The 25,557-nt window shown below is 42.2% G+C and overlaps 1 protein-coding gene across 7 annotated transcripts in view; it reads right to left on the bottom strand.

Annotated features, from left to right (window-relative positions):
• Positions 1–10,163: 10,163 nt before the first annotated feature.
• LOC110530741 (AN1-type zinc finger protein 4) overlaps positions 10,164–25,557 on the bottom strand; it is a 31,764-nt gene continuing 16,370 nt past the window's right edge. For 5 of the 7 annotated variants that reach the window (XM_036987042.1, XM_036987049.1, XM_036987033.1 and 2 more), the window contains exons 6-10: positions 24,970–25,159; positions 24,378–24,531; positions 21,416–22,678; positions 21,094–21,145; positions 12,698–14,378 (exon numbers count right to left, since the gene is read on the bottom strand). In XM_036987042.1, coding sequence (XP_036842937.1) covers positions 14,113–14,378; positions 21,094–21,145; positions 21,416–22,678; positions 24,378–24,531; positions 24,970–25,159 — 1,925 coding nt within the window. In that variant the 3' untranslated portion in view covers positions 12,698–14,112. Of the gene's footprint in view, positions 11,015–12,697; positions 14,379–17,576; positions 20,287–21,093; positions 21,146–21,415; positions 22,679–24,377; positions 24,532–24,969; positions 25,160–25,557 lie in introns of those variants that run through there. The other 2 variants (XM_036987073.1, XM_036987064.1) reach the window with 2 other exon arrangements.

Here is a 25,557-nt window from a genome sequence, read left to right as displayed (position 1 = left end):
ATGCTAAGTACAGTAGTGATAAGAGTAGGCTGAGGGAAAGAGGTATGCTAAGTACAGTAGTGATAAGAGTAGGCTGAGGGAAAGAGGTATGCTAAGTACAGTAGTGATAAGGGGGTATGCTAAGTACAGTAGTGATAAGAGTAGGCTGAGGGAAAGAGGTATGCTAAGTACAGTAGTGATAAGGGGGTATGCTAAGTACAGTAGTGATAAGAGTAGGCTGAGGGAAAGAGGTATGCTAAGTACAGTAGTGATAAGAGTAGGCTGATGGAAAGAGGTATGCTAAGTACAGTAGTGATAAGAGTAGGCTGAGGGAAAGAGGTATGCTAAGTACAGTAGTGTTAAGAGTAGGCTGAGGGAAAGAGGTATGCTAAGTACAGTAGTGATAAGAGTAGGCTGAGGGAAAGAGGTATGCTAAGTACAGTAGTGATAAGAGTAGGCTGAGGGAAAGAGGTATGCTAAGTACAGTAGTGATAAGGGGGTATGCTAAGTACAGTAGTGATAAGAGTAGGCTGAGGGAAAGAGGTATGCTAAGTACAGTAGTGATAAGGGGGTATGCTAAGTACAGTAGTGATAAGGGGGTATGCTAAGTACAGTAGTGATAAGAGTAGGCTGAGGGAAAGAGGTATGCTAAGTACAGTAGTGATAAGGGGGTATGCTAAGTACAGTAGTGATAAGAGTAGGCTGAGGGAAAGAGGTATGCTAAGTACAGTAGTGATAAGGGGGTATGCTAAGTACAGTAGTGATAAGGGGGTATGCTAAGTACAGTAGTGATAAGAGTAGGCTGAGGGAAAGAGGTATGCTAAGTACAGTAGTGAGAAGAGTAGGCTGATGGAAAGAGGTATGCTAAGTACAGTAGTTATAAGAGTAGGCTGAGGGAAAGAGGTATGCTAAGTACAGTAGTGATAAGAGTAGGCTGAGGGAAAGAGGTATGCTAAGTACAGTAGTGATAAGAGTAGGCTGAGGGAAAGAGGTATGCTAAGTACAGTAGTGATAAGAGTAGGCTGAGGGAAAGATGTATGCTAAGTACAGTAGTGATAAGAGTAGGCTGAGGGAAAGAGGTATGCTAAGTACAGTAGTGATAAGAGTAGGCTGAGGGAAAGAGGTATGCTAAGTACAGTAGTGATAAGAGTAGGCTGAGGGAAAGAGGTATGCTAAGTACAGTAGTGATAAGGGGGTATGCTAAGTACAGTAGTGATAAGAGTAGGCTGAGGGAAAGAGGTATGCTAAGTACAGTAGTGATAAGGGGGTATGCTAAGTACAGTAGTGATAAGAGTAGGCTGAGGGAAAGAGGTATGCTAAGTACAGTAGTGATAAGGGGGTATGCTAAGTACAGTAGTGATAAGGGGGTATGCTAAGTACAGTAGTGATAAGAGTAGGCTGAGGGAAAGAGGTATGCTAAGTACAGTAGTGATAAGAGTAGGCTGAGGGAAAGAGGTATGCTAAGTACAGTAGTGATAAGAGTAGGCTGAGGGAAAGAGGTATGCTAAGTACAGTAGTGATAAGAGTAGGCTGAGGGAAAGAGGTATGCTAAGTACAGTAGTGATAAGGAGGTATGCTAAGTACAGTAGTGATAAGGAGGTATGCTAAGTACAGTAGTGATAAGGAGGTATGCTAAGTACAGTAGCGATAAGGAGGTATGCTAAGTACAGTAGTGATAAGGAGGTATGCTAAGTACAGTAGCGATAAGGAGGTATGCTAAGTACAGTAGTGATAAGGGGGTATGCTAAGTACAGTAGTGATAAGAGTAGGCTGAGGGAAAGATGTATGCTAAGTACAGTAGTGATAAGGGGGTATGCTAAGTACAGTAGTGATAAGGGGGTATGCTAAGTACAGCAGTGATAAGCGTAGGCTGAGGGAAAGAGGTATGCTAAGTACAGTAGTGATAAGGGGGTATGCTAAGTACAGTAGTGATAAGGAGGTATGCTAAGTACAGTAGTGATAAGGAGGTATGCTAAGTACAGTAGTGATAAGGAGGTATGCTAAGTACAGTAGCGATAAGGAGGTATGCTAAGTACAGTAGTGATAAGGGGGTATGCTAAGTACAGTAGTGATAAGGGGGTATGCTAAGTACTGTAGTGATAAGGGGGTATGCTAAGTACAGTAGTGATAAGGAGGTATGCTAAGTACAGTAGTGATGAGCTACGTCCAAACGTATGATAACTGCTGAACTTGTAATGGTTACGTTCACATTAGGCATTTATGTTCCAGTCATTTCTCTTCACAGACAGACAACTGACCAGTTATTGTATAAAAAAAAAACACACTACTCATTCAAACATGTTAGCAAACACATTACTGTTTCTGCAACAGTTGTGCAATTAGTAAATGATACAAAATCATGTTTTCTTATGGCAATTGGCAGCCACAAACTGGAATTTTATATGACCGCCGCCCTCCTGCATTACCATAAAGTATAGCCGACAAACGTCCATAAATTATACAATTTGCATACTTATGTGAAAGCTGCACTTGTGAAGGTGGTAAATGACATTTTAATGGCATCAGACCGAGGCTCTGCATCTGTCCTCGTGCTCCTAGACCTTAGTGCTGCTTTTGATACCATCGATCACCACATTCTTTTGGAGAGATTGGAAACCCAAATTGGTCTACACGGACAAGTTCTGGCCTGGTTTAGATCTTATCTGTCAGAAAGATATCAGTTTGTCTCTGTGAATGGTTTGTCCTCTGACAAATCAACTGTAAATTTCAGTGCTCCTCAAGGTTCCTTTTTAGGACCACTATTGTTTTCACTATATATTTGACCTCTTGGGGATGTCATTCGAAAACATAATGTTAACTTTCACTGCTATGCTGATGACACACAGCTGTACATTTCAATGAAACATGGTGAAGCCCCAAAATTGCCCTCGCTAGAAGCCTCTGTTTCAGACATAAGGAAGTGGATGGCTGCAAACTTTCTACTTTTAAACTCAGACAAAACATAGATGCTTGTTCTAGGTCCCAAGAAACAAAGAGATCTTCTGTTGAATCTGACAATTAATCTTGATGGTTGTACAGTCGTCTCAAATAAAACTGTGAAGGACCTCGGCGTTACTCTGTACCCTGATCTCTCTTTTGACGAACATATCAAGACTGTTTCAAGGACAGCTTTTTTTTCCTACGTAACATTGCAAAAATCAGAAGCTTTCTGTCCAAAAATGATGCAGAAATAGTAATCCATGCTTTTGTTACTTCTAGGTTAGACTACTGCAATGCTCTACTTTCCGGCTACCCGGATAAAGCACTAAATAAACTTCAGTTTGTGCTAAATACGGCTGCTAGAATCCTGACTAGAACCCAAAAATGTGATTATATTACTCCAGTGCTAGCCTCCCTACACTGGCTTCCTGTTAAGGCAAGGGCTGATTTCAAGGTTTTACTGCTAACCTACAAAGCATTACATGGGCTTGCGCCTACCTATCTTTCTGATTTAGTCCTGCCGTACATACCTACACGTACGCTACGGTCACAAGATGCAGGCCTCCTAATTGTCCCTAGAATTTCTAAGCAAACAGCTGGAGGCAGGGCTTTCTCCTATAGAGCTCCATTTTTATGGAATGGTCTGCCTACCCATTTGAGAGATGTAGACTCGTGCTCAACCTTTAAGTCTTTACTGAAGACTCATCTCTTCAGTGGGTCATATGATTGAGTGTAGTCTGGCCCAGGAGTGTGAAGGTGAACGGAAAGGCTCTGGAGCAACGAACCGCCCTTGCTGTCTCTGCCTGGCCGGTTCCCCTCTCTCCACTGGGATTCTCTGCCTCTAACCCTATTACAGGGGCTGAGTCACTGGCTTACTGGTGCTCTTTCATGCCGTCCCTAGGAGGGGTGCGTCACTTGAGTGGATTGAGTCACTGACGTGATCTTCCTGTCTGGTTTGGTTCCCAGACAGATTTAGGGTCAGTCTGTTATATCTGGAGTACTTCTGTCTTATCCGGTGTCCTGTGTGAATTTAAGTATGCTCTCTCTAATTCCCTCTTTCTCTCGGAGGACCTGAGCCCTAGGACCATGCCTCAGGACTACCTGGCATGACGCCTACTTGCTGTCCCCAGTCCACCTGGCCGTGCTGCTGCTCCAGTTTCAACTGTTCTGCCTGCGGCTATGGAATCCTGACCTGTTCACCGGACGTACTACCTGTCCCAGACCTGCTGTTTTCAACTCTCTAGAGACAGTAGGAGTGGTAGAGATACTCTTAATGATCGGCTATGAAAAGCCAACATTTGAACATCTTGGCCATGTTCTGTTATAATCTCCACCCGGCCCAGCCAGAAGAGGACTGGCCACCCTTCATAGCCTGGTTCCTCTCTAGGTTTCTTCCTAGGTTTTGGCCTTTCTAGGGAGTTTTTCCTAGCCACCGTGCTTCTACACCTGCATTGCTTGCTGTTTGGGGTTTTAGGCTGGGTTTCTGTACAGCACTTTGAGATATCAGCTGAAGGGCTATATAAATACATTTGATTTGATAGCTAATCTTGAATTAACATGAAAGTAATCTGTTTTCTACACTGAACAAAAATAAACGCAACATGCAAGATTTTACTGAGTTACAGTTCACAAGGAAATCAGCCAATTAAAATACATTCGTTAGGTCCTAATCTATGGATTTTACATGACTGGGAATACAGATTTGAATCTGATGGCCACAGATATCTTTTTTTTTTCAAGTAGGGGCTGGATCAGAAAACCAGTCCGTATCTGATGTGACCACCATTTGCCTCATCCTTCGCATAGAGTTGATCAGGCCTGTGGACTCTTGTCCCACTCCTCAATGGCTGTGCGAAGTTGCTGGAAATTAGCGGGAACTGGAACACACTGCCGTAGACAGCAATCCAGAGCATCGCAAACATGTTCAATGGGTGACATATCTGGTGAGTATGCAGGCCACCAATCGTGTACAGATCAGGGACGCAAACTGCTGAGGGCCCAAAAAGGTGACACGCAAAACATGCAAAAAAATCCATGCTAGGGGGAAATGCAGGTTAACTAATTAAACAACAAAGAATATGATCTACATGATCAGTCTCTGTGTGTAAAATAAAGTGGTTAATGTGAACCCAACTTACAGCTAAAAAATGTTAAGCAAGCAATCCAATGTTATTTGTTGTCTAGACTTAACTGCAAATGATACTCAAGTCTTGAGAAAAAAACAATACACTAATATTTCAGTTAGCCATGACAGCCTTTATAATAGAACACTTGTGACCGCACACATAAATATTGCACTTGGGGAAAAAAACAAAAGTAGAAATAGAATGAAACAAACAGTCATTCTATTTTTGCTCTATTATAGTGTCCACTATAGACGATCATGTTCGCAAGGTACATGTGCAAAAACAACGTTCACTGAATTAAAAAAAAGTATAATCCCCCTCACACACACACACACACACACACACACGTGTGTTACTGTCAAGTTCAACACAACAAAAACAATGTCTTTGGGCAACACTGCACATTATTAAAATTGGACACTTTCTGCCGGTGGACATCTGTTCTGCAATGTGCCAGCAAAAGTGAGAAAGAGGGAAAGTGTGTGGTGTTCCTTTCAGCTCTATAGTGGTACCAGCTTAAGCCAGGCCCAGCTCCAGCTACACTTGATCCCTGAATCCACTAAAAAGCAACGCCTCATTTTCACCTAATTCTCGCAGTCTAAAAAATTAACCATGTACCGTAGAGGGAAAACATTAGTTAACAGCTAGTGGTTAGTTCGTTAACATTTGACAAAGATTGCCGGGGTCCGGGAGCAACTTGAGTCGTATACCAGTTAATACTATGGCGAATTGTATCAGATAAATTGGCAAATTATGCTCAACATTTCTCTGGCAATCTAACAGGGAATTCTGCCTGCACCCGCACGCCTGACTAGCATCACCACCCTGGATGGTTTCGACCTTGAATATGTGAACATCTATAAGTACCTAGGTGTCTGGCTAGACTGTAAACTCTCCTTCCAGACTCATATCAAACATCTCCAATCGAAAATCAAATCTAGAGTCGGCTTTCTATTCCGCAACAAAGCCTCCTTCACTCACGCCGCCAAACTTACCCTAGTAAAACTGACTATCCTACCGATCCTCGACTTCGGCGATGTCATCTACAAAATTGCTTCCAACACTCTACTCAGCAAACTGGATGCAGTTTATCACAGTGCCATCCGTTTTGTCACTAAAGCACCTTATACCACCCACCACTGCAACCTGTATGCTCTAGTCGACTGGCCCTCGCTACATATTCGTCGCCAGACCCACTGGCCCCAAGTCATCTACAAGTCCATGCTAGGTAAAGCTCCGCCTTATCTCAGTTCACTGGTCACGATGGTAACACCCATCCGTAGCACGCGCTCCAGCAGGTGTATCTCACTGATCATCCCTAAAGCCAACACCTCATTTGGCCGCCTTTCGTTCCAGTTCTCTGCTGCCTGTGACTGGAACGAATTGCAAAAATCGCTGAAGTTGGAGACTTTTATCTCCCTCACCAACTTCAAACATCTGCTATCTGAGCAGCTAACCGATCGCTGCAGCTGTACATAGTCTATCGGTAAATAGCCCACCCATTTTTACCTACCTCATCCCCATACTGTTTTTCTTTATTTACTTTTCTGCTCTTTTGCACACCAATATCTCTACCTGTACATGACCATCATTTATCACTCGTGTTAATCTGCAAAATTGTAATTATTCACCTACCTCCTCATGCCTTTTGCATACAAGGTATATAGACTTTTTTTTCTACTGTGTTATTGACTTGTTAATTGTTTACTCCATGTGTAACTCTGTGTTGTCTGTTCACACTGCTATGCTCTATCTTGGCCAGGTCGCAGTTGCAAATGAGAACTTGTTCTCAACTTGCCTACCTGGTTAAATAAAGGTGAAATAAAAAAATATATATAAAAAAAAAAAAACTCAAACTTTCCAGTTTTTTGGTTACAGCTCATGAAGTACACTCCATCACCTTCTCATCCCCGTCTCCGTGGTCAGGCTTCTCACCTAACGTTACCTCTTTGTTATTGTTCAGGGGACACGCTGCTGTAACTGGCAAGCTGACTTTCCAGAACACGCACTGATGCTGTAACTAGTAAATTGGTTGTCTCTTCTTTCTTCAGTCACGTGCAGTGCTGCATTCTGTTGTTTTGTAAATGATTGGCTGAGCCTTGGATACAGCCAGTATTGCTCCAAACGCGCAGCACTCGTTCGCTTACAGCCAGTAGTGATCCAAACCCCTTGTGTTTGTTGTCCATAGCTTTTGCCTGCTCCTACCATAACCCCACCGCCAACATGGGGCGCTCTGTTCACAATGTTGACATCAGCAAACAGCTCGTTCACATGGATTAATCCCAGTTGAAACCAGGATTCATCCGTGAAGAACACCCTTCTCCAGGGTACCAGTTACCATCGAAGGTGAGCAGTTGCCCACTGAAGTCAGTTACGACACCAAACTGCAGTCAGGTCAAAACCCTGGTGAGGAAGACGAGCATGAAACGATTTCTGACAGTTTGTGCATAAAATCTTTTGGTTGTGCAAACCCACAGTTTCATCAATTGTCTGCGTGGCTGATCTCAGATGATTCTGCAGGTGAAGAAGCCGGATGTTGGAAATCCTGGGCTGGCGTGGTCTACGATTGTGAAGCTTGTCGGACATACTGTTAAATTCTCTAAAACACCATTTGTGGCAGCTTATGGTAGAGAAATTAATTCCTCTGGCAACATTTCTGGTGGACATTCCTGCAGTCAGCATGCCAATTGCAAGTTCCCTCAAAACATGAGACATCTGTGGCATTGTGTGACAAAACTGCACAATTTAGAGTGTCCTTTTATTGTCCCCCAGCACAAGGTGCACCTGTGTAATGACCATGCTGTTTAATCAGCTTCTTGATATGCCACACCTGTCAGGTAGATGGATTATCCTTGCAAATGAAAAATGCTCAATAACAGGGATTTAAACAAATATGTGTGCGCAATGAGAGAAATAATATTTTTGTGCATTTGAAAGATTTCTGGGATCTTTTATTTCAGCTCATGAAACATTGGACCAACACTTTACATGTTGCGTTTATATTTTTGTTCAGTGTAGTTTCTCATCAACGGGAAGTGCTATACCCTTTAGTAAAATACGTGTTGTAAAGGTGATGCCAGTATGTACAGTTTCAGTCACAAGTTCACACACCTACTCATTCAAGGGTTTTTCTTAATGTTTTACAATTTTCTACATTGTAGAATAATAGCATCGACATCAAAACTCTGAATCAACACATATGGAATCATGTAGTAACCAAAAAAAAAGTGTTAATAGGGATAGGGGGCAGTATTCGGAAGTTCGGATGACTGACGTGCCCAAAGTAAACTGCCTGATACTCAGGCCCAGAAGCTAGGATATGCATATAATTGGATAGAAAACTCTGAAGTTTCTAAAACTGTTAAAATAAGGTCAGTGAGTGTAACAGACACCTCGTTATTTATCTCCGGTATTGAACACACTATTCTCAGTCTTAATTTGTATCGTTTATTTATATATTAGGGTACCTACGGATTGATTAGAAACGTTGTTTGACTTTAGACTAAGTTTATTGGTAACCTTTGGGATTCCTTTGTATGCATTTTGAACGAGTGGAACAGGTGGATTACTCAATCAAACAAGCCAACTAAACTGACTTTTTTGGGATATAAAAAGGACTTTATCGAACAAAACGACCATTTGTTGTGTAGCTGGGACACTTGGGATTGCAAACAGAGGAAGATCTTCAAAAGGTAAGTGATTTATTTTAAACGCTATTTCTGACTTTTGCCTCTGCTGGTTTGGAAAATGTTTTTAATGCTTTTGTATTTGGGGCGATGTCCTCAGATAATCGCATGGTATGCTTTTGCCGTAAAACCTTTTTGAAATCTGAACAAGCGGCTGGATTAACAAGTAGTTAAGCTTTTAAATGATGTATGACACTTGTATTTTCATGAATGTTTAATATTACTATTTTTGTATTTTGAATTTCGCGCTCTGCAATTTCACCGGATGTTGTCGAGGGGGGCACTAGCGGCACGTCAAGCCCAAAGTTAAACAAATCAAAATATATTTTACGTAGCCACACTTTGCCTTGATGACAGCTTTGCACACTTTTGGCATTCTCTCAACCAGCTTCATGAGGTAGTCACCTGGAATGCATTTCAATTAACAGGTGTGCCTTGTTAAAAGTTCATTTGTGGAATTTCTTTCCTTCTTAATGCGTTTGAGACAATCAGTTGTGTTCTGACAAGGTAGGGTTGGTATACAGAAGATAGTATGGACTTTGACCATATTTCAGCTGTTATTGCCATAGTCATATGAAAAGATAAACGACATGGTCAGTCAATCCTGAAAATGTCAAGAACTTTTAAAGTTTCTTCAAGTGCAGTCGCAAAAACCATCAAGCGCTATGATGAAACTGTCTCTCATGAGGATCACCACAGGAATGTAAGACCCAGAGTTCCCTCTGCTGCAGAGGACAAGTTCATTATTAGCGTTACCAGTCTCAGAAATTACAGCCCAAATAAATGCTTCAGAGTTGAAGTAGCAGACACATCTCAACATCAACTGTTCAGAGGAGGCTGCGTGAATCGGGCCTTCATGGTCAAATTGCTGCCAATAAAACACTACTAAAAGGAGACAAATAAAAACAAGACTGGCTTGGGCCAAGAAACACGAGCAATGGACATTTGACCGGTGGAAATCTGTCCATTGAGTCCAAATTGTAGATTTTGGTTCCAACCGGTGTCTTTGTGAGACGCAGAGTAGGTGAACGGATGCATGTGTGGTTCCCTCCATGAAGCATGGAGGAGTTGGTGTGGTGGTGCATTGCTGGAGACCGTGTCAGTGATTTATTGACAATTCAAGGCATACTTAACCAACATGGCAACCACAGCATTCTGTGGCCTCCGCATTCACTGAACCACAACCCAATTGAGATGATTTGGGATGAGTTGGACTGCAGAGTGAAGGAAAAGCAGTCAACAAATGCTCAGCATATGTGGGAACTCCTTCAAGGCTGTTGGAAAAGCAATCCAGGTGTAGCTGGTTGAGAGAATGCAAAGCTACCATCAAGGGAAAGGGGGGCTATTTGAAGAATCTAAAATATTGTTTGATTTGTTTAACACTTTTTTGGTTACTACATGATTCCATATGTGATACTTCATAGTTTTGATGTCTTCACTATTATTCTACAATGTAGAAAAATAGTAAAAATAAAGAAAAACCCTTGAATGAGTAGGTGTGTCCAACCTTTTGACTGGTACTGTATGTGCCCATAGAAGCAGGGGAAAGGAGAGATGGGTACTGGATATAAAAACATTATGATACAGTAAGACAACAAAAACACTTCATTACAAAAAGAAAAACAGCAGCCTTCCCTCGAAGAAATGTCAAAGTCTAATATTGGTATATAAATATGATCATTCTAAAGTGCATCTCTCAAAGACTGATCTGCAGTCCTATGTTTAGAAACAATCTGATAAAGCAAAAAATATAAAGATATAACATTATACGCTTGGAGTCATGCACTTCTGTTAAAACATGAAATAGACAGACATTCTGCTTTAAAAACTACAAAATGTACATGCAATACTTTCCTGCTATGGAAAACAATCAAGGTTACTGTATGAGGAAAAGCGGATGAACAGTTCGTTCACATTGTCCAGAGCGAAGGAAACAGCTAGCTACTAAAGTTAATTTGCTAATATTCTGTGTTCTCCGTTTTGTTCACACTTGGCGTTTGAAGTCGTTAAGTCAATTTAAAAGCACACAGTGGTGATCATGTTCCTTCTTTCTTTTTAAATCATTCATGTACATCTGTTATTTTCTCTCTCTTCATCCCAAAGAGGAAAGAGGAGTGCAGGGATAGAGGGGGGACATGGGGAGGGGTTCAGATCTTGGGCAGCTTGGGAGCATTGACGATGGGGTTGGTTTCCTGGAGGAAGCGGCGTCCGGCGCTCTTGTAGTTGTACGTGCAGTCGTGGGTCTCTGCATAGCGGTGGGTGGCGCAGAAGTTGTTACCACACCTGAGAAAAATAACACAACAGCCCTATTCAGACAGTATGGCTGTGACTGTTCCATTTTAAACCTCCCAAAGTTGGAGGGGATTTGAAAGTGTGATGATATAATAACAGATTTCTACTGAACAATAGTAATAAGTAGAACACCAATTGGTAACACTTTACTGAAAGCCTGCAGCTACAGTGCATTTGGAAAGTATTCAGACCCCTTGATTTTGTCCACATTTTCTAATGTCACAGCCTTATTGTAAAATTGATTAAAATTGTTTCCCCCTCAATCTACACACAACACCCCATAATAACAAAACATTGTAAAGGGTCTGAATACTTTACGAATGCACTGTATATCTAGCTTTATTCAGACCTCTATCCCTTCTCCATCCCAGAGGAACTGAAATAGAGACAACAAAAAAAGTGTGTGTGTGATGGTTTGTGCTAGGCAGCTAGGGCTAAGGAGTCATCCAAGGGCACAGTATTGAAAGTTGTTGCATCATCATTTCCAGTATTCCCCTTGACTGCTCTATAGTCCTCTCCTCATCTCCTTTCCTTCATCCTAACTCATAACACCATGGGTGCACCATCTCCTTTCCTTCATCCTAACTCATAACACCATGGGTGCACCATCTCCTTTCCTTCATCCTAACACCATGGGTGCACCATCTCCTTTCCTTCATCTGAACTCATAACACCATGGGATGGTGCATCTCATTGGTCTAAACTGGATTCCCCCCCTCAAGTTTAAAGTTTTAATGTCACATGCACAGTGAAATGCCTTTCTTGCAAGAACTAAACCCAACAATGCAGTAATCAATATCAATGTAGTACTAAAAATAACATAAGGTAGAACGAAAACACAAAGAAAAATAAGAACTAGAGAAAGTAAGCATACTATATACAGGGACCCCTTTCCTTGGTCTTAACACCTGTAGAAAAAAAATTGGGCACCCTCCACATTTATTTAACTATGACCAACTATATTTTCAGATCCGTTTTTCAGATGAAACTACAGACTAGGGGCGTGTTACAACGCAACTGTCCTACTTTCAACCACACACACCAAGTGTAACACTATCACAGTTAGCGCTGTGTGATCGAGTCCAAGTACAATTAGAATATTTTGCACACAGCGTGACTCAAACATCAGACGGTTAATTAAGCGTTATGACCAGGAGTTTACACAGCTCCAGTTACTCTGTTGCGTCACCACCACACACTGTGTTCTCTATGCAAGGACAAGGAGCGGGGAGAGGAAGGGAGGAGGAAAAGGAGGAGGGGAGATGGGGAAGAGGGGAGAGATAATGGAGTTGTGGTGGTGGAGACTTAAGCCAGCATGTGATGTGATATCATGTTGATGACACAAACTCCTAGACATGAACAATCCCCCTTCCCCAAAACATGTGTAAATATTGGACTATATAATTGTGCCTTCCTGTATTATACTTATGCTAAAACGTTTATTTTATTCCACTGAGCCATTATCTTTATGTTCATATTATTATCGCATTGTCGAGAAGGAACCTGCAACTAAGCATTTTGTTGGACGGTAAATACCATGTGTATCCTGTACATGCTAGGAATGTGCACGGCTACATTTGTTCAAAAAGACGTTAGTATTCAAATGCCTCTAACACTGAAAAGGCTGTCACTAAATTCAAATATCCATGTGACATACAAGGATATACCATGACATTTCAAATAATGCATTTAATAAAACAAACATTAACATTTTTATGACGTGCATGGTGTGCCCTATAAAAAAAAAAGACGGGTAGCCAACTGGTAGCCTTCACAGTGTGTAGCTTGTTGTTAATGTTGGCCAATCAAAGTGTCAAAGAGGCTCAATGTGTAGCAAGTGGAGAAGGATGTTCACTAATGCAATATGGAATACATTTTTGGAATAAAAAGTTTGCAATTTGAAGGAGTAGGAGACAATGAGCAACCAGCAGGTAGGCTGTTTTATATGAATGGGGTTGAGAGAAAGCACAGGATGTGCGCCTCAATTAGCCTGGCTAGCTTGGCTGGCTAGCTAGCTATAGCTTCTCTAGGTTACAAGACATGCACTATTATATGGGATGATAAATAACATTGTGGCTGCTACTAGTCAGCAAGTCTTGGCTGTAGCCAAATTGCGATGGCGTCTCTCGCCATGTCTGCGCGCTACACACACACCTCCCAAATATAACATCCGGAGCCAGCTGCAGCAATAGCGCACCATCCTCTCTCCCTCATGCAGCAATTCTCAGGTTAAAAAGTACTTTAAAAACAAATAAACCTGTTTTGAATATCCGAATATCTGATGAATGATACTATACAATGTGAAATTTCAAACTAATAAAACGTCAAACTTTAATTCCTGGCATAACTAGTAGTAGGACAGATACACACACACACACACACACACACACACACACACACACACACACACACACAATTGTTTTATGAAGTGGTTTGTGTGAGAAGTACAGGCAGGATGTGTGATAACCCATGTGGCGTTTCACCTCAAGTTACCCTACAGGTACATTATATTCACTGTGTTAATGCAAGTTTTTTGGGACATGCTTACTAAATACAGATACTATATTATTGCTAATAGCATAGCTAATAATATGGACCATGCATTGGCTATATGCATGGTCCAATATGTTAAAGTTGCACTATGAAGAAATCGCTCTGCCATTTCCTGGTTGCTAAAACTATAATAGTTTGCCTAATTTCAGTTTATGTGACAAAATAAGCGTGTAGAGAATCATTGTACCATCATTATGTACCATCATTAACAAACAGTTGTTTCAGCTTGTTTGTCAAAACTGAATGTAAAAGATGCAAAAACAACAAAAACGTACCAGGAAGCATAGAAATAGCAACATAGAACATATCTACCGCTTCGTAGACTTGCTTAAAAGTAGAATGATAGATCTATAACTAACTTTTTATGTGAATTTGATCGGGTCGCCCAACAAGTTATATATTGACACTAAAATCATTTATTGGGCTAATTTCTAGACGTGGAAATCATATTTTAGATGGTGTCAGCATAATTTCATTTTTATTCATTTGGGAGTATAACATCCTTTTAAAAGTCACCAGAACTGAGCTTCTCAATCCTAGTAAATACGACTAATGAAACTAACTTCTGGCATCCATAGGAGTAGGACAGACACACACAAAACAGACTTGATTGAAATACAATGATTAATGAGGGAGAGAGAGGCATGTAGGGGGGGAGAATGATAGAAGAATTGAGAGGTGAACCTGCACTCGTAGCTGGTGGCCAGACCAGTCTTCTTGCCACAGAGGAAGCAGTGTTTAGATTTCTTCTTCTTCTTTGCCAGTGGAACCTTGACTGAAGGCAGGTGATATGCAGGGGGGCCTGGAGGGAGGAGACCAGAATAAGAAGATAGAAAGAACATAACTGAGTAATCAAAATAAAGTAAGCCAAGATCACTGCGGTGATATTAACATCAAATATGTCACTCTTAAATTATGTTTAGTTTTCTAACTATTACCAAGGTAACACAAAAGAAGAGGCTCTCTCAACTGAATGTCCTCCCTTGGGTCCAGTGAGGGAATTGTGATCACAATCTTACACTCCTCGCAGCAGATAGAAATGATTCCCATGTTAATTAAGTTTACGAGGGCCTCCCGCGTGGAGCAGGCACAGCATCTAAGGCACTGCATCGTGTCAAGAAGCAGTGCAGCTCGGTTGGGATTCAGAGGACGCACGGCTCTCGACCTTCGCCTCTCCCGAGAACGTACAGGAGTTGCAGCGATGAGACTAACTACCAATTGGATACCACTAAATTAGGACGAAAAAGGGGTAATATATATATATATATATATATATATATACACACACATATATACATACATATAGATATACACACATATATACATATATATATATATATACACATATATACATACATATAGATATACACACATATATACATATATATATATACACATATATACACATATACATACATACATACATACATACATACATACATACACACACAGTTGAAGTAATAAGTTGCCAAATACATTTAAACTCAGGATTTCCACAATTCCTGACACTTAATCCTAGTTAAAATTTCCCAGTCTTAGGTAATTTTGGGTCACCAATTAATTTTAATGTGAAATGTCAAAATAATAGGAGAGAATGATTTAGTTCAGTTTTTACTTCTTTCATCACATTCACAGTGGGTCAGAAGTTCACATACACTCAATTAGTATATAGCAGCATTGCCTTTAAATTGTTTAAATTGGGTCAACCATTTTGGGTAGCCTTCCACAAGCGTCCCACAATAAGTTGGGTGAAATTTTGGCCCATTCCTCCTGACAGACCTGGTGTATCTGAGTCAGGTTTGTAGGCCACTCCAATACCTTGACTTTGTTGTCCTAAGCCATTTTGCCACAACTTTGGACGTATGCTTGGGGTCGTTGTCCATTTGGAAGACCCATTTGCGACCAAGCTTTAACTTCCTGACTGATGTCTTGAGATGTTGCTTCAATATATCCACCTAATTTCCTCCCTCATGATGCCATCTATTTTGTGAAGTGCACCAGTCCCTCCTGCAGCAAAGCACCCCCACAACATGGTGCTGCCACCCCCATGCTTCACGGTTGGGATGGTGTTCTTCGGCTTGCAAGCATCCCCCTTTTTCCTCCAGACATAACAATGGTCATTATGGCCAAACAGTTATATTTTTGTTTCATCAGACCAGAGGGAAAAAATACAATCTTCGTCCCCATGTACAGTTGCAAACCGTAGTCTGGCTTTTTTATGGTGGATTTGGAGCTGTGGCATCTTCCTTGCTTAGCGGCCTTTCAGGTTATGTCGATATAGGACTCATTTTACTGTGAATATAGATTATTTTGTACCCGTTTCCTCCAGCATCTTCACAGGGTCCTTTGCTGCTGTTTGTGGTGGTTGAAAAACGAGTTTTAATGATTCCAACCTAAGTGTATGTAAACTTCCGACCTCAACTGTACACAAACAACTGTGCGGTTAAAATAGGCAAAGAACAAACACATACATTTCTTTCCACAGGGCCGTGGGGTGAGACAGAGATACAGCTTAAACCCTACCCTCTTCAAAATATATATCAACGAATTGGAGAGGGCACTAGAAAAGCCTGCAGCACCCGGCCTCACCCTACTAGAATCTGAAGTCAAATGTCCATTGTTTGCTGATGATCTGGTGCTTGTGTCACCAACCAAGGAGGGCCTACAGCAGCACCTAGATCTTCTGCACAGATTCTGTCAGCCCTGACAGTAAATGTCAGTAAGACCAAAATAATGGTGTTCCAAAAAAGGTCCAGTTGCCAGGACCACAAATACAAATTCCATCTAGACACCATTGCCCTAGAGCACACAAACTATACATACCTTGGCCTAAACATCAGCGCCACAAGTAACTTCCACAAAGCTGTGAACGATCTGAGAGACAAGGCAAGAAGGGCATTCTATGCCATCAAAAGGAACATAAATTTGACATACCAATTAGGATCTGGCTAAAAATACTTGAAACAGTTATAGAACCCATTGCCCTTTAGGGTTGTGAGGTCTGGGGTCAGGTCACCAACCAAGACTTCACACAATGGGACAAACACCAAATTGAGACTCTGCATGCAGAATTCAGCAAAAATATCAGTGAACAACTTATCAAAATCCAGAAAAGATACGTTAAATTCTATAACCACCTAAAAGGAAGCGATTCCCAAACCTTCCATAACAAAGCCATCACCTACAGAGAGATGAACCTGGAGAAGAGTCCCCTAAGCAAGCTGGTCCTGGGGCTCTGTTCACAAACACAACCCAGAGAGCCCCAGGACAGCAACACAATTAGACCCAACCAAATCCTGAGAAAACCAACAAATTATTACTTGACACATTGGAAAGTTTTGACAAAAAATCTGAGCAAACTAGAATGCTATTTGGCCCTAAACAGAGAGTACACAGTGGCAGAATACCGGACCACTGTGAAACTTAAGGAAAGCTTTGACTATGTACAGACTCAGTGAGCATAGCCTTGCTATTGAGAAAGGCCGACGTAGGCAGACATAGCTCTCAAGAGAAGACGGGCTATGTGCACACTGCCCACAAAATGGAGGTGGAAACTGAGCTGCACTTCCTAACCTCCTGCCCAATGTATGACCATATTAGAGACACATATTTCCCTCAGATTACATAGATCCACAAAGAACTCGAAAATAAACCTGATTTTGATAAACTCCCATATCTACTGGGTGAAATTCCACAGTGTGCCATCACAGCAGCAAGACTGGTGACCTGTTGCCACAAGAAAAGGGCAACCAGTGAAGAACAAACACCATTGTAAATACAACCCATATTCATGTTTATTTATTTTCCCTTGTGTACCCTTAACCATTTGTACATTGTTACAACACTGTATATATACATAATTTGTAATGTCTTTATTGTTTTGAACGTTCTGTATGTGTAACGTTTACTGTTAATTTTTATTGATTATTTCACTTTTTTATATTATCTACCTCACTTGCATTGGCAATTTTAACACGTTTCCCATGCCTTGTATATGAGACAGAGACAGAGAGCGAGAGACAGAGAGTGCCAGAGAAAGTGAGAGCGCAAGACCAGGAGAGAGCAAGAATGAGAGAGAGACAGAAAAAGACAAACCGAGATATAGGGGTGAAGCCCAGGCGTAACAGGACCAATATAAACAGAGGTTAGTGTGACACAGCAGACAGGAGAATCTCCCAACCAGGTAGGCAATGGGCCATGAGATTGGATGTTATGTCCTCCTCACTAATCTGCTCTGATATACTATTACAGTGTGTACTACACCGTTTCTGCTGCAGTCAGTTAGCTGTGGCGCTGTGCCACAGCAAAATCACTGCTGCCACGCTCCCCCAAAAAATGGAATATGAAAAAAAGATTTTTTGAGGCGCACTTTGAGGATGCTAGAACAGTCCACATTTACTTTCCCTCTGCAAACAACACAAGTAATGACTAGAAAAAGCATTCTACTACGGAGTTGTCTGGTGTATCTATTGTCTGGTTTATCTATTTAGTTCAACCACAATATTTGTTGTATTATTTGTTATTTCTTTTCAGGTGGATTAAACTGAAATTGCAAACAACTTTCAAAATAACTACACTTTGGAGATTATTTAGTTTTCAAATACCTGAAAGTGAACAGTTGTAATCTGACTAAAGGGACAAAGGCCATGCGTCAGACTATTTATTTATAGCCACCATGCTGCAAGCATTTCACTACACCCACAATAACATCTGCTTAAATATGTGTATGCAGCCAATAAAATGTGATTGCATCAGTTGGGCTACATGTGATAATGCTTATTGCTAATAGCATACCTAATAATATGGACCATGTATTGGCTATATGCATGGTCCAATATGTTAAAATTGCACTAAGAAGAAGAAATCGCTCTGCAACCATTTAGAAACCATTTCCTGGTTGCTAAAACTCTAATCGTTTATGTGACAAAATAAGCTAGTATAGTGTAGAGAATCATTGTACCATCATTAACAAACAGTTGTTTCAGCTGGTTTGTCAAAACCGAAAGTAAAAGATGCAAAAACAAAACTTAACAGGAAGCATAGAAATAGCAACATACCGCTTAGTAGACTTGCTTAAAAGTAGAAAGATAGATCTATAACTCACATTTTTATGTGAATTTGGTCGGGTCGCCCAATAACTTACACATTGCTACTTTAACAATTTATTGGGATAATTTCTAGAGGTGGAAATTATATTTTAGATGGTGTCAGCATCCTTTTAAAATTCACCAGAACTGAGCTTCTCAGTCCTACATAAAAATTACTCTGGGGAGACCCCAGACCCCCAAAACAAGGGGAGAGGGACCCCTCCTTGGACCGCACCTAGATGACCTTTTCCCCCACTGCTACAAATGTTTCAAGAGGAAACACTGGTGCGTTCCCAAAGGCCAGCCACACTAAGACGAGCTATTTGAAGAGAATCAGTTTGAGCAAATTGAGAAATAGAATCGCTCATCTTGATTACATAATGAGTTGTTATTTCGGATGCAAGGTCATTTGCAGATCAGTGATCTGTGCAGGCCGACTGCAATGTAGCCGATCTCAAAGATGTACTGCAAGCCTGTCCTTGGCTCATTGCATGGTGTGTATAGGACATTGTGTGTGCACAAACGTGTGTGAATAGAAACTCAATAAAAACTAGTTTTTCCCATGGTGCCCCAGGTTTATGAGTTAATAATTGCTTGATTCAGTTAATCGCGTAATTAGAAACATTCGATGAGCAACAGTCGTCACATTAACTAACACAACGTGACGACAGTATATTGTCCCATAATGGGCTATTATAATACTGTACATGGTGTCCAGGTCAGGATAACTAAAACATTTCTTTATTAAAGTCTATTAGAAAGAATGTTGGTATTTGTTGATTTTGATCCAAAGCCATGAATGAGTGAGTCACTCAGCTTTATGTAGATGCCGCTGACTGTGCCATCAACTTGATAATATGTAACGATAATTGAGGTTATTATTATTATTATTTTTTAAAGTGATCGAAACATTGGGCCAATTGTGCACCGCCCTATGGGACTCCCAATCACAGTTGGATGTGATACAAAATTATAATAATTTTTGTTGTATTATATGTTTTGTCTTTAATGGTGGATTAAAGTGAAATTGCAACCAATCACGGCCGGTTGGGATACAGCCAATTTAACTAAGAAATACATTTAACGATAGAATTCTCCCCCTACCCTACTTCTAGGCAAGTATTGTCCAGCTACCTGCTAATAGCCATAAATGTGCTGTACAACGTGACCGTGTGTTTAAAAGAGTATTTTCCAGTAAGCAACAATTTATTTACCTTCATTCGGCAACTTTGATCCAATATTTCTGTAATTCAGTGATATTTATTCCCATAGTAATTCATTATGGATCCATAACTAAATGAACGTCGGCATTTTGGGAAAGTATTTTTATCATCATTTTATTAACGAAAACATAAAGATACCATTATTAGTTACATTGTTTTAGTTTGAACGTGCAGACTGGCACTAGGAACAGCGAAAACGTTTCCCAAGTTTGCGCCATTATTAGTGCAATGCCCCTTAAAGTGTTGCTCTGTGCTACCGAGTGTGGCGGGGTGGGGGTCCACCGCCTCCCCCTTCCTCTCTTCCCCATGGGATAGGTCAGTCTTCTGTGCGCGGCTCTGCGGCCTATCCCGTGCCCCGTGCCTTGAACCTCGTGCGCTTTCAGTGGATACAGCTGGAGAACTGCAAGGCAATCCCACTGTGAGCCACTCGGGAGCCAGGACCAATACATATTGTCCTGCTAATAACAGGGTTAATAATATATCTGAGAATATCCAAGGAGCTTTATATAATTCTAAATTATTAATAAATCACTTTGTTTACTTTGGAGAGGATTTCGTTTTCAAATAACGTAAAATGAGTGACAAAAAGGCCGTTCTTGAACGTGGAGTGAGACATTGTTAATAATTTGTAAATACAGCCTGTTTGTTATTTAGAATGATTTCTGTTTGGAGAGGGAGAGAAACTAAAAACCTACAGTCATCTCATGGGTCTTCCAGTCGAGGCCACCACTCAGGCGCTGTACAACGTGACCAGTGGCCTACAGTACTACAGTAAGAGAAGAATAATCCTAACAAAATAAAATAAAAACCTTAGCGTCACAACAGTTTTAGTAAGTAATACTGAAGTCATGCACAATTATCAGTTTATATTTAGGTTTATGTTGCCCATTCATTGTCAGTTAGAGACACAGTAGGAACCAAAAGCATAATCAGTGCTCTAACTCCCCCTTGCGCTGGTCTGGAGCAATGAAGTACTGACACAGGGTACCGTCCTAACCCACAAATGACCTCTAAGTACCACAGCATAATCACACAACTTTTAGTGGAGCAACCACTGTAGCTCTCTAGGAACAGGGTTGGAGAGGCCTACCCTTGTATAATGCACTACTTCTAATTGGGGCCTCATTTGAAAATGGCATGCTATTCTCTAGTGCAGTACTTGGGACTCCTTTTGAGCAGACCTGGATTCCTGGGTTTTACCACTCACCTGGTCTCCTTATTGAACTGGAGCCTCCAGCTGATCCCAGGCTGTTGGGTGCCTGGAACAATGAGAGGTTTCAGACCAAGTCAATACAAGGATATTGACAACGCCTGGGTATCAGTCTGATTAGCCATCATTCCACTCCTTATCATGCTAAACATTGTTTACGCACAAACTATATAGTGAACAAGAGTACTGTACCTCACAATACAACACACTATCATTGTGCTGCTTTGATTTAGGCAGTTCATCAAGTCCTTATTTGTGGATAGTAACCATTTTCCTGCCTAGCTGGGTTGTATATCAATAGTCTGTTCTCATGACTCACCATGTAAGAGGCGTTCGCTCTGTGTAGTGGGGACATCCGTCGGATCAGGTCCTCCTGGAGCAGCTGGATGTTGGCTTGTAGGGAGGGGGCCGTAGAGCCTAGCATGCCCAGCCTGGAGGCCCCAACAGCGGGCAGCTCCAACCCAAATCCCAGGCTCTGTCCCAGGCCTCCCCTGCTGCTGCTGACTGGGGTCCTGGAGGAAGAGGACAGGGAGGCCAGGAGCTCTGTGTTGCTGAGGGACCCGAGAGGGTACTTACAGGCCTGGTTGGCCAGCTTGGTGATGTCCCGTGCCTCACTTTTACTCATCTCCGGCCGCTTGCCTGGGGAGTCCATCTTGATGCCTCGCAGATGAGAGCCATGTGGAAGAGAGGAGGGGAGAGGTGGAGCAGGGGAGAAGAGAGTGGTGGGGCGGGAGGAGGGGGGATTGGATTGTAGGGTTGGCGTTACTGAGCCTGTGAATTCAAAGGGTTGTGGTAGTTTCCATCTACTAGAGGGGGAAGATGAAGAGGGGGAAGGAGAGTCGGGTAAATGATCAAGGGTGTTGCCTAGTAACTGTGTCCTCTGACCTTTGCAGGCTAACCTATCAGAACCACCCATAGCCCAGTTGTTTAAAGAGTTCATCCCCTCAGCTTGGGAGAGGAGAGAGGGGGTGGAGGAGAGCTCTGCTCCAAACCCCAGGGCTCCTACCCCATCCAACCCCTCCTCTGGCTGGGTAGAGATGTCCAGGATGAGGGGGTCTGTGAGCAGGTTTCCGTACAGAGCTCCAGGCGGTGTGGGCTCCAGCAGGCTTGCAACCTCCTCCAGCAACTCCAGCCCCAGTGCCTCTCCTCTGGAGTCAGGCAGCTCCACTGTCCCCTCAGCCTGCCCCCTGCTGGGGAGTGCAGGGAGCTGCGGATACACACAGTCCCTCATGAGCCTGGTGCTGCCGATGTCCAACCGGGACACTTTAGGAGGGGGCCGGATCGACTTGGGGCTGGTCTCCCATGGCTCCTCTTCCTGAAGCATGTAACAGGACGAGGAAGAGAAATAGGGCGGTGCCTGGCCGCTGATTGACAGGTGGGTGGCGGAGGTAGTAGCAACGGGAGTAGAGGGAGTTGCGGATCCCTGGTCCCTGATTGGAGGTAAGTGTGAGGTGGAGTGGTGGGATTGGTTGATGTGGGGCAGGACACAGAAGAGGCGGTGGTGTCTGGGGAGCCCCAGAAAGTTGCTGCAGGGCTGGGCACTGACAGGTGACAGAGGTTTCAACTTGGCAGACCTCTTAGGCTGGGGGAAGACAGAGAAAGTCATACAGCGCGTTTGAAGGGATCAGTTCGAGCAAGGGGAGGCAGAGAATTACTCATTTTGACAACAAAATGAGTAATTATTTGAGATGCAAGTTGATTTGTAAATCACTGAGTCGTCACCTGGACTTGCATTTTGAAGGTTTAGGTTGCCGTTAAGCACTTTGCCAATAAAATTGTTTGGATAATAAAGACGTCCATTCTCTTCTATCCTAACCATGTGTCATGACGTTGGTCTGGGGGGTAGGTTTATGACAGTCATAAATACCTCTTACACCCCCCCCCCCCCTTTTTCCTCTCTCTACCCCACTGATGTGACATTTGAAAACCCCTTGGTTAACATAGAGATTCTGGGAACATCAGAAGGTGGGGGGAAATGAACTATATTCTGGTAATCGGACCAATTGAACATATGTGGTGGTACTTAATGAATATGATGTCATCTGAGACATTCTCATCAATGATAAGATGACATAAACTCTACAGTGGAAAGTCTACACAGAGTTATCGGATTCACATGGAATTGTTGTTCAATTTAAATGTTTGAATATAAGATTATTGGTGAAGAGATTAAATGTAATTTTAGCTTCCAAATGAGAGATTTGGGTTTTCATAAGGTTAGGGCTCTGCTCAATCAGTGGCCCAGCCCTGTGAAGGGACATGGGCTATAAAACTTTTCAGACACACCCTTCTCGCTCCACTATATAAAGCCTTGACGAAAATGTAACTATCTGTTCCAAGTACGTGAGGTCTGCAGCCTCTGCGTTAAAAGCACTAACATGTCAACTACAGAATTAAGCCAATCTCAGCGTGAGCTTTGGTTGCGAATGGTATGAATTTTTCACTCTTATTCACTACAGAAGTGATACCTCCTAGCCGTTGAGTTAGCAACAGCAGCTGCAAACGAGGGTTAGAAAAGAACAGAGTATCCCGTCTACCACACAACGACGTTACTACAATGTATCCAATATACTTCGAGACATTCTTCAAAGAACAAAGGACTCGGTCTGGCAACACGACCTTCCATCTACCACCAACCTACCGAAGTGCAGCTCAAAGTAAATATTTATTGCATTTTCCTTTTCCAAATGCGCGGTATTTAGAATGCATAAGATGTATTTACGATAGCACAGCTTCTCCCTTTGTTACTCAGTCTTCCCGCTCTTTCACTCAAACCCAGTCCCTTTTCTTTTGTGTAACAAGCTGTCATATCTGTTCCGCCCGCTAGGGATGTTTTCCTTTATGACGCAATTTGTAATCAAGGTATGATTCATTCTTTGTATATGTAATTCTGTGTGATTAGTTAGGTATTTAGTAAATAAATAATTCAACCCAATTTTGTATTGCTGATTCAACTCGTTAGCCAGGGTTCGTGAAGATAACCAAGAATGTATAACTTTCAGATGAGACTGAATTAAGATGAGGATTAATATTCACTGCTATTGATGTAAAACATTACTAGTTCTTTAAGAGTTTATTCGGAAGATATCAGCTCTATAAATATTATTTTGTGGTGCCCCGACTCTGATTAGCTCAATCAGGTAATATTAATTACGGAGAAAGGATTTTATAGAATAGCATGTCATATCAATTAATCCGGCATGGCCAAAGACATGACACATGTTAATGGATAGAGAATAATGACATCCTAAGGAAAGAACTAGGAAGTAAAATCCATCTACCTTCTTGTTGAGGTTCATGTCCTCCATCTTGGCTTTGAGCAGCTTCATCTTGTTCATGGTGATAGAGTTCTCCAGGGATGGCTGTCCCAGAGCCAAGCCCCCCGTCTCGTCGTCGTCCTCCTCCTCTGTGTACATGTTGAACACTGAGCCACCACTGAGACACACATGGACACCAAGACATATATTAACAACTTGGACAGAAAATCACACATAGATCACACATAGACAGGCCTTTTACGGGGGAAGAGATCAACAGCTAACAGAGAGAAATATATCCTGTTCTGAACTGTCCTAAACTACTTTAGTCCACAATGTAGTCACACATTCACCAGAAATTTGAGGAAGAATATAAACTAGGTCTATTTTTAGACTGTCTGTGTAGAACTGTCATTTTAATGACGTATTGTTGACATGCTGGCCCTAACCCTAAACAATTTCACTCCCTATGCTTAACCTTTGGACCTGCCACCTACTCTTCCTAATAAAGCACACAGATCTAAGATCTGTATATCGTCTCAGAGTGGAAAATTATGTAATTGAATTGGGACTGGGAAATTGGTATTGCACTATTCTGAAAGTGGACTGTGCTCACCTGAGTGATTCTGAGACAGGGGTAAGAGTTCCATCCCCTCGGTCGACGACCCGGAAGAAGCTGAGCTGGTCTCCCTCTCGGTACACCAGGAAAGTGACCTGCTTGCTGCCAGGCAGACTCTTATCCCAGCCCTCCTCCCTGCCTCCCTCCATTACCTCCACCATATCCTTCACTGGGTCCTCAACAGGCACTGAAGGAGAGACAAACATGCTTCTACATCTGCATTTCTTGCTGTAAGGGGTTTTAGACTGGGTTTCTGTACAACAGTTTGTGACATCGGCTGATGTAAAAAGGGCTTAATAAATACATTTGATTGAACACGTCAGCCAGCCAGCCACGCAGGCAGGCAGCCACACAGACAGCCAGCCCCACTCACTCACTCACTCACTCACTCACTCACTCACTCACTCACTCACTCACTCACTCACTCACTCACTCACTCACGTGTCAGCCACTCAGACAGCCAGCCAGGCAGGCAGCCACTCAGACAGCCAGCCAGGCAGGCAGCCAGGCAGACAGCCAGCCAGGCAGGCAGCCAGGCAGGCAGCCAGGCAGGCAGCCACTCAGACAACCAGCCAGGCAGGCAGC

This window comes from Oncorhynchus mykiss, chromosome 1, assembly GCF_013265735.2.
Source record: "Oncorhynchus mykiss isolate Arlee chromosome 1, USDA_OmykA_1.1, whole genome shotgun sequence".
Taxonomy (NCBI): Eukaryota; Metazoa; Chordata; class Actinopteri; order Salmoniformes; family Salmonidae; genus Oncorhynchus; species Oncorhynchus mykiss.
This window is presented reverse-complemented; position numbering and strand designations above follow the sequence as displayed.